Genomic DNA, 12,021 nt, shown 5'->3' with positions numbered 1-12,021 from the left:
ATATTTTCAAATATTCCAAAATATTAGAATTTATTATATAATAATTAATCATAATTTTGGTAATGTGATAGTAATTATAATTTTTAATTAAAGTTAATTCCAACCATCTCATCTGGATTTGATTAAGTAGATATAATTTTTATAAGTTTAAAATTTCACAAAAACATCTTTCATTAATGTGAATAAAATTAACTTTTTTTAATTATATTTAATTATTAAATAAACAAAAATACGTTAAAGATAACAATTGTCTCTACGTGGTGAAAAAAAAAAATTGTAAAACAACACTTTTTGTGGTATGTATATTATTTATGGATTTATGATTGAAATTTATATTTTATTATTAAAATTAATTCATTAATTTTTTAGATTTTTAATCTAAAATATAATATCAAATCCTCACTTTTTTTATTTTTTTTTATTTTTAATTTTTAGAAATTAATTGGAATGGTTTATTCTAGCCCAAGTGCAAAGGTTAAGGTTGTGTACCATATCTCCTCGTGGATATCAAACTCGCTTGAGCCAAAATGGCCTTGAATTTGACATCAAACCTAATTGGCCTCAATATTAAGTGCACTCCATTTAAGAGCATATGACTTGTTACTCTCAAATCAATATCAATCCAGAAGATTCAATCCGATTTTAACAATCTTTTTATTACTATATTTTAATGAAATATCAAACATATTCTTTAAATTTTGATTTAATATAAAGTTTATGTGAAACGTGGATGGCTCATATACCATTCATTTTTGTAGACATTAATTGACCAAAAAGCCCTCTCAAACGCGATCAGCCCAAAGCATCATCCTCCAAGTGGCAGTGGGTCCAATGGTTAATACTTAATATTTATATCAGCCATCTATAAATGGAAGTCGAGCCCCAAAGCCTAACACCCAAAACAGGCAAGCCTCTTATCAAGAGATGGGCACATCTCAAGTTTGTGCGTGAATCAAACCCCATCGTAGCCGTCCATATCTTCGGGTACTAATCACGGGGCGATTCGACGCCGTTAGATTCACGCACAAACTCGTGATCTGTCCTTCTGAAAACATCTAATGATTTCCCCTTTGCTTATATATCGGGCGAAAGTTTTGTAATCTTGTTTTTGGCGCCAGTTTGGTGAATTATCTGTTGGTTTCCCTCTCGATTGTTTGAGAAAAAAGACGGGAAATTTTGGGAAATTATTTTCAGATGGCTTCGGGTTCGGAGGAGGGATCAGGGTTTCCGGCCGACGATTATGAGTCGTTGATAGCGACGACCGATGTGGAGCTGTTGAAGAGGGCGTGGAGGAACGAGAAGGCTGCTCCCGAGATTCTCCATTTTCAAACTGCGCTGGTGCAGAGATCTAGAGAACAGATCCAGTTGATGGTATGCTTAAACTTTAATCCTTAACCTTCTGTTTGGTTTCTGAGAAAGTAAACGGAAATGAAAAAAACAAAAATTATAAATCTTTTTTTTTTGGTGAAAATTTTGAGATTCGACTTAATGAAGCGAAATTCGTTGTTTGAGTGGATTTTTCTTTTTCTTCTTTTTTATTTTTTTGTTTCATACGGTCCCAAATTTTATTTACACATTATCATCGGAGACCAAACGGAACCTAGAGCAATTACTAACTAGGTTTGTTGTGAAGCTTGGCATAAGATTTTCTTCTTCTTTTTTTGATAGAATTTGATTTGCATGTTCTCCGTGTTTGTTTGAAAGTTATTTATTTATTTATTTTTTCATTATTTCTATTTTCCATTGCACTCTAAAATCGTTCATGAGCAGCTCAATGCTCCATTTAATTGTGAAATCAATGATTTTGCACGAAACTTGTTTGAGCTTTTAAAAATTTGGAGCAATAAGGATCGCAATTTGACAGCATTAGGTACCATTTTTGGGCACCTAGTGAGGTTTTGTTCTTCAGGCATTTGATTAATGGGCATTATATATCTATTGTCCATCCAGTCTACCTACATCTAACTGAGCATTGTATTTCATTCATCAAAAAATGTCGTACTTCTAGTTTTAGGTGACTTCAACTCCCTAAAAATAGTTTTTTCAGATAATGTGGTGCCTTGAACTTGAATCAGCACTAATAGGCTGGAGTTTTGGATTTGAAACTCATCCCAACAAAGCCTTCTACTAACTAGTTTCTGATTTGGGACAAAAATACTGCATTGCTTCTTCTATTGAAGATTTGAATTTTGATATAAACTTCCCCCACTATAATTAGTCAGAATAGCTTCTCAAATTTCCTTCACTGTTATAGGTACTACACTCTAAATTTTCTTTCTTTCTTATGGAGGATCCTGTATTATTTTGGAGAGTACTTGGCGCATGAAACTGTTTTCCATGAGGTTTTTGTGACCACATCATCTTTGTCAGACATGATTGCAGCTCAAGTTTGGTATTCAGGGTGTGGGTGGTTTGACATGATCTTCTGAACTTTCCTTGTCGATTTGGGAACTCATAGGAATCCTCCTTCTTCAAAATGATTTATAGGTGTTTCTTCAATCAGTTTCAGGATCCTTGGTTATTTAACGGCAAATTTTGCTTTCTGATAATAACTAAAATTTTGAATTCTCAGTCTAGCATTATCAGATTCTGGATTGTAATCTTCATGTTTAGACAACAACTGAATATATCATGTTGAAGCAAATAAGCTAAATGAGCAGAATGTCAGTGAGCAGTGAAATACTGTCTGCATCATGGGTGTAAACGCTTTATAGGATATAATGCTTTTATGCATTCTCCGTGAAATTGAAAAGCTTGACAATGCCTTGGACCTACCCAAATGTCAAGGGAAAGAAGAAGGGGCAAGCTTTCCAATTAACATTATGTTCTTGTTAATTTGACATCAATGAGTATCTATAGGAATTTCAAGATTGTTGTTAAAATTCTAATATTTTTGGATCTTGAAGTGAGAATTGATATGAATTTTTTTTCTCCATGGTCATGTAGAAAAACCAGTAATGTTTATTGGATTAGTGACCACATTACAAATTCTCCTTCCAATGAATTAGTTTTTGGCTAGAAATCTTTTATTATAAATAGTGTTTGTCAATTGTTAAAAACTTACAAAACACAATATGATACAATGATATATTTTTTTATGGAAATTGAGATAAATCATACTTGTATCTTGTCTTTAGTGTATCTTAAGACACATATGATACATGATACAAAGATGCATATACCTTCAATTATTTTTCATATTTTTTAAGAAAAATCAAATTCAATATTTTTTTTTTCTGTTTAAAAGAATCATTATATTAATTGTTTAAAATGTACATAAAGGTTGGAAATTGATCATGAAAGGAAGAAAGAGGTGAAATAATCTTATATAAAAGTTACACTTTTGTTGTCAAAGTTTAGAGCATAAGTTAAGTAAATTTATTTTTATAATAAATATTGGATAATTTTCATTTGAATGGTTGGAATTTTGACATTGAAAATGATGGTGATCAATGAATAAAAACTTTTACCTTATATATTACTTTTTTAAAAAAATTTATTTTTGGTTGGGAATGAATGATAAGCATGAAAAGTTGAAATCAAGGAGATGATAAAAGACATATATCAGAAGAACATGTAAAGAAACATGTCTAGTTGGAATTTGTAATTAAAAATCAAATCTAAAAAATTTAAAAGATTTATTTTTGTGCATTTTGTGATGAACCTTTACCTTAAATTGATGTTTTGTTAAATTGAATATTTCAAACTCTAGTATTCAATGTGTTAATATGGTAAGATGTAGTTTAACTCTTTAAATCCTATTATCTTTTATCAAATTGGTTATATATTGTTCTATACTTCATGCTTTTAATATATATGATCATGTGTGTATATTTTTTCTATTTAATTTTCATTATATTACAACACATGATAAGTTTTACAAGCTAACAACTATGACAGTGGTAACTGATAACTCATATTGATCATTTATTGTCCTACTTATAGTTATAGTATAACTGTGATTGTGAATCTAATTAGTGAAGTATGTTAGTTAGCTTCAAGTTATAGCTATTTAGGGTGAGAGAGGTATGGAGTGGGAGTTTGGAAGGCAATCAGAAATGGTTGGGAGGATTTCAAAGTTAGAATGTGTTTCAAGGTTGGAATGCTGTTGAGGGAGGCTTCCCAGAACCTTTTTTCTATAGCTTCCTCTAAAGATGCTTGGGTGGCTAATGTTTGGGATGGTGGTAGCTAGAATCCTAGGTTTATTAGACAGTGGAATGATTAGGAGCTGGATGAGGTAGACAACTTCTTTGAGAGGCTGCATGATCATTCTCTTTCTATGGAGTCTGAGGATTCAGTGGAGCAGGGTGATACAAAGAGTGATATTTTTTCTGTTAAGTCTTTCTACTCCTTCTTGGCTAGTAGAGAAGCGGATCCTTTCCCTCATGGTATGGTCTGGAACTCTTGGGCCCCTGTTAGAGTCAACTTCTTTGCTTGGGAGGCAACTTGGGCCAAGATTTTGACTTTGGATCAGCTCAAAAAGAGGGGGTGGAAGATGCCTAATAGATACTACATGTGCAAAGAGGAAGAAGAAACAAGTGATCATATTCTTCTTTATTGCCCGAAAGCTTGTATTTTGTGGCAACTAATTTTTGCTTTATTTGGTGTACAGTGGGTAATGCACTCTTCGGTGAGAGGTTTACTCTTGAGTTAGGGAGACTTTCTTGTCGGTAGAAAAAGGAAAAAGGCTTGGAAGGTTGCTCTATTATGCCTTTTTTGGTCCATTTGGAGGGAAAGAAATAGGAGAGCCTTTGAGAATTGTGAATGTTCAAATCATTCTTTTAAAAGTTATTTCTTGTATCTATTTTGGGATTGGGTAAGATTGTATATTGGGGATGGCTCCTTGTTGACTCTTGATTTTGTAGATTGGTTAGGAGTTCCGTAGAATGCAGTTGTTTTTTGTGTGTCCGTGCCTTTTTGTATTTGGTTTCTTGTATACATCATGTATACTTTCCTTTTTAATACAATTACTTTTAACCATCGAAAAAAAAAAGTTCTAGCTATTCATCCATGTCTATAAATTTTCAGAGTAATGCAGAGGTGGTGTGAAAACATCATGTGGGTTGAGGCGTTTGTTATGAACTTGGTAGCAGCAGCATTGACATGGCATGGCAAGGTGATGGTGTTGGTACAGATTGAATGTTATGAATGTAGTCTTACTAATGTGGTGGTTAAGGTGATAATAGTGACAAAAGTTGTGGTATTATGGTACTGGTGGTTGCCATGTTATTATTGGAGTTGGTGATTGGGATGTGGGAGCCAATGATGAAAGTGGCTGCAGCAATGACAGGCTTGACAGCAATGGGGAGAGTTGGAGTGATGGTGGGGGAAGTGTCACTGTAAGTTCGTATAGATTGGTCAATTAATGTGGCGGTTGTGGTGTTGAAAGAAGGTTGATATTTAATGGATTGGTTGATCAAATGAAGGACTAAATTCTAAGCAGATTGTAGATGTTCTGGCTCTATTCTAGCTGGTGCAAATTGTAGTTTTTGGTTACACATTTAGTTGAATGTCATGCATGCCCCCATGCATTTACATTACAAAGAAAAATCATATATTAATATGGTGAATCCAAACATAAAACTAACTTGGCTTGCCAAGGCTGATGGAAAAGGAGAAGAGAAGTGTGACAGTGTTCTATTCTATGGATTCTGATCTTGTCAAACAATTTTCTTTGCAGCAGTGATGAAATGTAAAAGTGAGATATGGCTAGAGGCTTCCCTCTGTTGATTTAGCTGGTTGGTGTATCAGTTTGTGTGACATTTTAACCAATCAAGTTGAATTTGAAAAGAAAATTTTCCATTTTAAGTAAAGATGGATGAACTTCAAAATTCTTTTTTCCTTTAATAATAGGTGTACAGTCATGGGTGTTGATCATGAAAACCTTGGAAACTCAAAATATTGTGTAATTATGCCAGAATTACGCGTAGTCTGTATGCCAGTAAGATCCTTGCAATTATAATGGATTCTGTGTAGGTACTACCTCACTTTAGTAATATTAGTTTTCTTGTTCTTTCACTTTTTAAATTCTATTTTTTCATGCCAATTTGATGCATATTTTTCAGGAAGAAACTGTGGAGGAATTTGGAGAAAATGGTACTGATCCACTAACTGTATCACTCTATCAGATGGACTTGGATAGGACTCAGTTTTTGTTGAGATCATATCTTCGAATTCGTCTTCAGAAGGTAACCTCAATCTCTTTGTGGCTTTTCTAGGGTGTGTTTGCACTTATGTAAACAAGTGTTCTATAACATTTAAGAACAAAAGATTTCCTTTCAGCATGAAATCATCAAAGAAATCAAATTCCTTCTCCACAGATTGGGCTCTCTACAAAGAAAAAGAATTTCAACAAATAGAATTTTTATTTTTTGTTTATAAATTCTAATTTCATTTTTTTTCTTTTAATTAATATTAAAAATGGAAATTGATTTTCATTATTTTCTATTTTTATGTTGACAACTAGAATCGTCAAAGAGGAGGGTTGTCTTCTTTTTGTCTTTTATTTAAGATCATGTTAAATATTCATATGTTTAGAAAAATTTGTCTCAAAAATAAAATAAAATAACAAGCACTTGTTTTAGATACTAGCAAAAACATAATGCATTCATTTCAAATATTATGCAACGAGACCTCCAAACACCTGATCAGATTAAAACATGTTCTACCGCTTCCTAAGTAACTTTCTGATTGCAGATTGAGAAATACATGTTCCACATCTTAAAAACTGATGTTTGGAGTCGGCTTTCTGAGCAAGAGCAAAAGTTTGCCAAAAGGTGAAGGCTGTGTTCATGTTTTTTTCTCATATTTTTAAGTGGAAATACATTTATGAGGTTTTTTGTCCAACAGTGTTTGAAATTAACTTTACAGGTGTACTGATGACATGGAAAGACATCTTGAACAGTCTGTTCTCTCAAGATTGCCAGATGGTTACCAGTCTATTCTAAAGCAGTCTGTAGCAAGTGAAGAGGATGACATGGGTATTCTTTTGTCCTTTCTAGTCATCAATTTCTTCTACTTTCATTCTCTGTTTGTGTATGTGGTGGATTATTTTATGGGTCAAGGTTCCAATTTTCTCCTGTTTCTGTTCTAGTGTTTGTTTAATTCAATTTCCGTTAGGAATCCTTGAATTTGAACTGAATTAAGGATTGATCTAAAATTTTGCAAAGCTTCTTAGACAGTAGCTATTATAGTCTGAAGTTATAGCTGTATGCTTAGAGTACAGGCATCCAAATTTGGCACCTTGGGGATTATAATATAAGAGGCTCAAATTGTGTTGGGAATTTGAAATTGTATGCTTGAGAGATTTTTCCCCTCCCCTCAAGTTCAAGTATCATGTGAACATTGTTGAAGTTATGATCAAGAAGCTGTTGATAGAGTCTATTCTTCATTCTTTGGAAAGGGAATTGGCAAATTGAACACTATTATTGATATTGGTTATTTCTATCTTTCACATAGGCCACTATCAATGACCTTAGATCAGACAACTAAATGGACAGGGATGTTCAACTTCTGTATCTTCTCTCTCTGGTTCTGTTATTTTTTATTTCCATCAAGTTCATGTTACTTGTAATCCTGATGCTTGGGATTTCATTGGCCACTCTCTTCCCCATCTTTTTTCCAAGCACCACTGCTGGTTTTCATTTGAAGTTTTGCTTACTCAACTTTAATTCACAAGTGAAGATAGTAATCTATCTGGATCTAATGTTTTAACCTAGCCGGTAATCTAGATTAGGAGGTGGGGGTTGGTTAATTGGTCTATATCATCATCTAGATAGATGTAAAGGGAGATGAATGGTTCTAAGATCATCCCCAACCGTCAATTCATAATCCAGCCTTAGCTCCTTTCTTTTACCACTGGTATCCATATTTAATGTACTTAGAACCAAGTTCTTGAACATCCGATTATCAATCAGGGTCAATACCAAGTTCTCGAACATCCGAGTGTCAGGCATAACATGCACATTCTGCTACTTATTAACTGTGCCAGATGATCTATCAGTGTATGAAACTTTGAATATTGAAAAATTGATGTCCCATCTGTTTGGCCTTTTAGTTCCGGAGCCACGGTTGGACACCTTTGTCTTCTGCAAAAGCAAAGGATCTATCGAAGCTTTCCAGCTTGATGACAGGTAAATGTTTCTTTTATCATCATTTATAAGTACACTCAGTAGATGATTTCCCATTTGTGCTAACCAATTAAATTTGCCATATGCAGCAAAGAAGTGGTGGACCTGGTTGCTGATGATTTATACATTCTTCGCTACAACTCAGTAAAGCCACTCATAGAAAGTGGTCAAATTGATTTGGTGTAAGCCACTCAGCGTCTTTTAGCACAAGACAGAAATTGTAGTTACAGTGTGCTATTCGAAATTCCATCATCCATGCCTTGGGTGTTTGATTAAACAACCGCAGATTGTTACCATATTGAATAGGACTGTGTACCTTTTTTTTTAAAAGAGAATATATATAAAATTATCTATAAACATCGTGATTCAGCTGGCCATTTTAAAATGGAAGTTCAAATAAATGCAATAGAAATTAAACCCCGGAAGTCACGTGCTACAAATATAATTGAATAACCTAAACCAATATTCTTTTGAATCACATGTTTTATTATGAGAATTTGTTCTTTTTTGAATTTTTTATTTTGAAAGAAAAATGGAAATGGACTGAGCTCTAAAGGGGAGGCTGGCAAGAAACTTGGATCGCAACGCCTTTTTAGTTAATGGGACAAAAAGATGAGTTCGGCAAATATGCAGAAATTTCTACATTTTATTTTACTTTTACAGGTAAAATACGCGCAAAATTAGTTAATATAATCAACGGCCAGGATCTTGAGCAGACCATCATAGGATACACCACTATCTTCATCACCGCCGCCCAATTTGATCATGGCCTTGATATCTTCCTCAGTTGCAGAAAACCCGGCCCAATTCATATAGCTCTTCAAATCCTCGAGCCCTACTTTGCCGTCGCCGTCCCTGTCCATAACCTTAAACACATCCTCCATCACCCCAGCGACGCCGTGGCCCTTGTTCCTCGGACTTCTCCGGCAGCCCAACACGCGTTCAAACTCATCGTACTCCACGAACCCATCCTTGTTCGAATCCGCCACCGACATCATCGATCCGATCGCCTCCTCATCTCCGGAGACGCCGCCTGGGAATCCCGCGTAAAAGCTGCGGAGATCTTCGCGGCTGATCTTGCCGTCGCGGTCGGCGTCGAGGACGTCGAATGCCGGGCGGAACTCGGACCTCACCGCAGTCGCCTGAGGGAGGGAACTGCCGGTGGGACACATTGCAGCTGCTTCGTAAATGAGATCGAACCGACGCGTTTTGAAGAACAATAGACACGAAATGTAAGTACGAGAATGAGGGAGGTGGCACATCTATATAGAGAGGGCGGGAGATAGCTGGAGGTGCCGAGTCCACGCGCCCCAGCATTTGGGTCATTGGACGTGACATGACCTGACTTGGGTGGCAAGGTTCCAGACCTATTGACCTACGTTCAAACGTGGCATGCGGTGGTACGTATGTGGTGACGCCAGCAGTCTTAAATAGGCGGTGATGGTTTGTTAATTATGGCCTCCCTACTACCTTACGGTTTGGAAATAGACAGGTGTTAGCGATAGAATTTAGTTTGTGAGACCATGATAAAAAAAAAAAAAAATTTGGGTATATAAAATAAGGAATCAAGAAAGAAGTAATAAAATGGAATCTGAGTATAAAACCAAAGATTAAAGTATGTGTGGACATCTTCACTCGGAAAATGAAACACCGCATAGAACAAGGTTCCAGGTTGTGTAGTCACAAAATTATTCTCCAGCAAGATTTCCAGTAGCTTTCCAAGGGAAATGCTTAAAATTTCCCTTTTTTTTTTGTTTTTATTGATAAATTTGTTGGGGTCACATGTGGGGCAGAGGAGTGGGTGTTGGTAGTTTGTCTGTGATCCATATATATCATATATATAGTGTTTGTCTTGATGCCCATCAATTGATTCCCAAATACAATATGATTGCAAAATCCAACATGTGACCAGTGGCGTATGCCTCATGGCCTCTGGGACCAGTAATGCCCTAATGTTGGTTCTCGATCATACAAGAGGTAAGAGAATAGGGCTTGTTTGGTTCCTTTAGAATAGGAAACTGTTTTTCCGATCATTCTGTTCTTAAAAGAGGCTGATATTTTAAGAATAAATTGAAGGTCTTTTCACTTCTTGTGCAAGTGTTTTGAGAATAAGGCCATTTTGAGAAGAAATTTCATTTGCTTTTGCAAAGGTAGAAAGCGACGTATACTTGTTATTGTTCAACCAATATCGCAATCATTTATGTGGCAGCACCTAAACCACAAAATTCAAACAGGGGAGGCCCGTGATCACTAAAACCCTATGCATTTTCATCGATCTCAAAAAAAAATAAATAAATAAAAATGAGAAAAATGAAAAGAATAAGAGTATTTTTATCCAAATCGGATATTTTTTAGGATTAAAAGAAATTGAGGGTTAAATTTATAAAATGAGGATGATATCATGCTTTTAATAAAATAATCTAAATTTTAAGGCTTTGATCAAGCAAAAATGGGCATTGACTGTACAAGCAAGAGGAGCTGCGCACGTTGACCGAGCCCGCGTGAGCATTGTCTGACCACAAATATCAGCGAAAAATCAGCTAAGATTGGTCGGTTGATGTTTTGCCTCCATTTGTTGCTTGGACCAAAAGGTCCAAAACTCAAAATTTCCACGAAATATCTCCGATATTTAGTGATGTTTCCATCCTTGAAACCACCATACTGCTGGTTAAGTTGTTAACGAGGGAGGGCCCGTTCACAGAGATCTTGGGTGGGTAAAGGCCCATTAAAACTTGGGCTCGAGTTGTTCTGTAATAATCCCCACTAGGGCCACTAAAATTACACGGAGTAAGTAGTAACCTCCATGCTGATGTAACAGAGATCTTGCTTCCGTGGGTCTTGGCCCATTACAACTTGGGCTTGAACTAGGCCATATTACACAACGACGAAGGAGTTTTTGGTAATTTAGTTCTTAAAACCCTAATTCCCAATTTCCAGTATATAAACCTTACGCAGCCGAGGCATTATTTATCTGCTACATAGCTCTTTCGTCTCATCGATCCTCACTGTCCCTCTTCTGTACGTGTTCTTTTTCCTTCGCTGATCTTGACTCTTCCTACGTTTTTTCCTTTTCCTTCGCTGATGTGGAGTCTGCTTTTACTGATTTTGTCAAAGATGAATGCCTCTAAGTAGGATCCCAAATCTCTGATAACGATGGATTTTTAGGGTTTCTATGATAAGAGCAAGAGGCAAAGATTTAATGCAGGAGAGTTGAGTCGTTTCGCCCTCATTCTTGTCAAGGCGAAACTAATGAAATCTTGCTAAATCTCTCTTCTGCTCTTCATTTTTATTTTGTTTTCATTGGGTTTTTCTTTTTCCCAATAAATATTTTACTAAAAGTTTTCTGTTGTTATTAGTGTAATTCTGTGGGTTCCTGTGATGGTATGTAATCTTTGAGACCTGATCATCTAATCTGATGACAATTACAAGCATTTTTGCTGAGGACCCCTTTGATAAAATGAAATGATCTCTTTCTTTTTGGGTGTTTAGGGTTTGATTTTAGGGTTTATGAGAGGGTTTGGAAATGTTGATATGATGAAATGTGCACTGGGCTCTGAACAGTGATGGAAATGCAGCCTAGAAAGCTATATCTGATCTCTTGAATTTCACTTTTAATTCTTTTTCCCCCTTTTGTTTTTGTCTGATTTTCTTTACTTGTTTAGGGATAACGTGATGAATGGAAAATCATAAATTTTTGCGAAAGTAATCACAAAATAAAAATAAATGTGGCTTGTAATCATAATATTCACTTAGATTATGTTTGCTTCGGGGGTTTATGAGAGGGTTTGGAAGTGTTTTTTCTTATCTTTTTGTCAAATAGAAAAATAAGTGAAATAAGTGGGAATGAATATGTAAAAATAGTTTATGGATTTTAAATTTAGTTTATTTACTA

The 12,021-nt window shown here is 35.3% G+C and overlaps 2 protein-coding genes and 2 non-coding genes across 4 annotated transcripts; 3 read left to right on the top strand and 1 right to left on the bottom strand.

Moving 5' to 3' along the window:
• The first annotated feature begins 911 nt into the window (after positions 1-911).
• Positions 912-8,506, top strand: LOC117914731 (DNA replication complex GINS protein SLD5). The gene is made up of 6 exons (XM_034830187.1): positions 912-1,371; positions 6,066-6,188; positions 6,697-6,776; positions 6,871-6,980; positions 8,057-8,132; positions 8,219-8,506. Exons 1-6 carry the CDS (start codon positions 1,195-1,197, stop codon positions 8,313-8,315), a joined length of 663 nt encoding a protein of 220 aa, XP_034686078.1. The 5' UTR covers positions 912-1,194; the 3' UTR covers positions 8,316-8,506.
• Positions 8,507-8,703: 197 nt separating this feature from the next.
• On the bottom strand, positions 8,704-9,365 carry LOC117914733 (calcium-binding protein CP1). Its single transcript, XM_034830188.1, has one exon. It carries the CDS (start codon positions 9,299-9,301, stop codon positions 8,810-8,812), a length of 492 nt encoding a protein of 163 aa, XP_034686079.1. The 5' UTR covers positions 9,302-9,365; the 3' UTR covers positions 8,704-8,809.
• A 2,135-nt stretch (positions 9,366-11,500) lies between these two features.
• On the top strand, positions 11,501-11,574 carry LOC117915487. Its single transcript, XR_004651398.1, has one exon. It is a non-coding gene; the product is annotated as a small nucleolar RNA R66 (small nucleolar RNA).
• Positions 11,575-11,656: 82 nt separating this feature from the next.
• On the top strand, positions 11,657-11,726 carry LOC117915493. The gene has a single exon (XR_004651403.1). It is a non-coding gene; the product is annotated as a small nucleolar RNA snoR118 (small nucleolar RNA).
• Positions 11,727-12,021: the final 295 nt, after the last annotated feature.

This window comes from Vitis riparia, chromosome 5, assembly GCF_004353265.1.
Source record: "Vitis riparia cultivar Riparia Gloire de Montpellier isolate 1030 chromosome 5, EGFV_Vit.rip_1.0, whole genome shotgun sequence".
In the NCBI taxonomy this organism is placed as follows: Eukaryota; Viridiplantae; Streptophyta; class Magnoliopsida; order Vitales; family Vitaceae; genus Vitis; species Vitis riparia.
The sequence above is the reverse complement of the archived record's forward strand: the minus strand, read 5'-3'. Positions and strand labels throughout refer to the sequence as shown.

Coding starts and splice junctions, on each gene's coding strand:
- LOC117914731 (XM_034830187.1), top strand. CDS start 1,195: ATGGCTTCGGGTTCGGAGGAGGGATCAGGGTTTCCGGCCGACGATTAT. Junction 1,372..6,065: donor GAGAACAGATCCAGTTGATG/GTATGCTTAAAC, acceptor CATATTTTTCAG/GAAGAAACTGTGGAGGAATT. Junction 6,777..6,870: donor GAGCAAAAGTTTGCCAAAAG/GTGAAGGCTGTG, acceptor TTAACTTTACAG/GTGTACTGATGACATGGAAA.
- LOC117914733 (XM_034830188.1), bottom strand. CDS start 9,301: ATGTGTCCCACCGGCAGTTCCCTCCCTCAGGCGACTGCGGTGAGGTCC.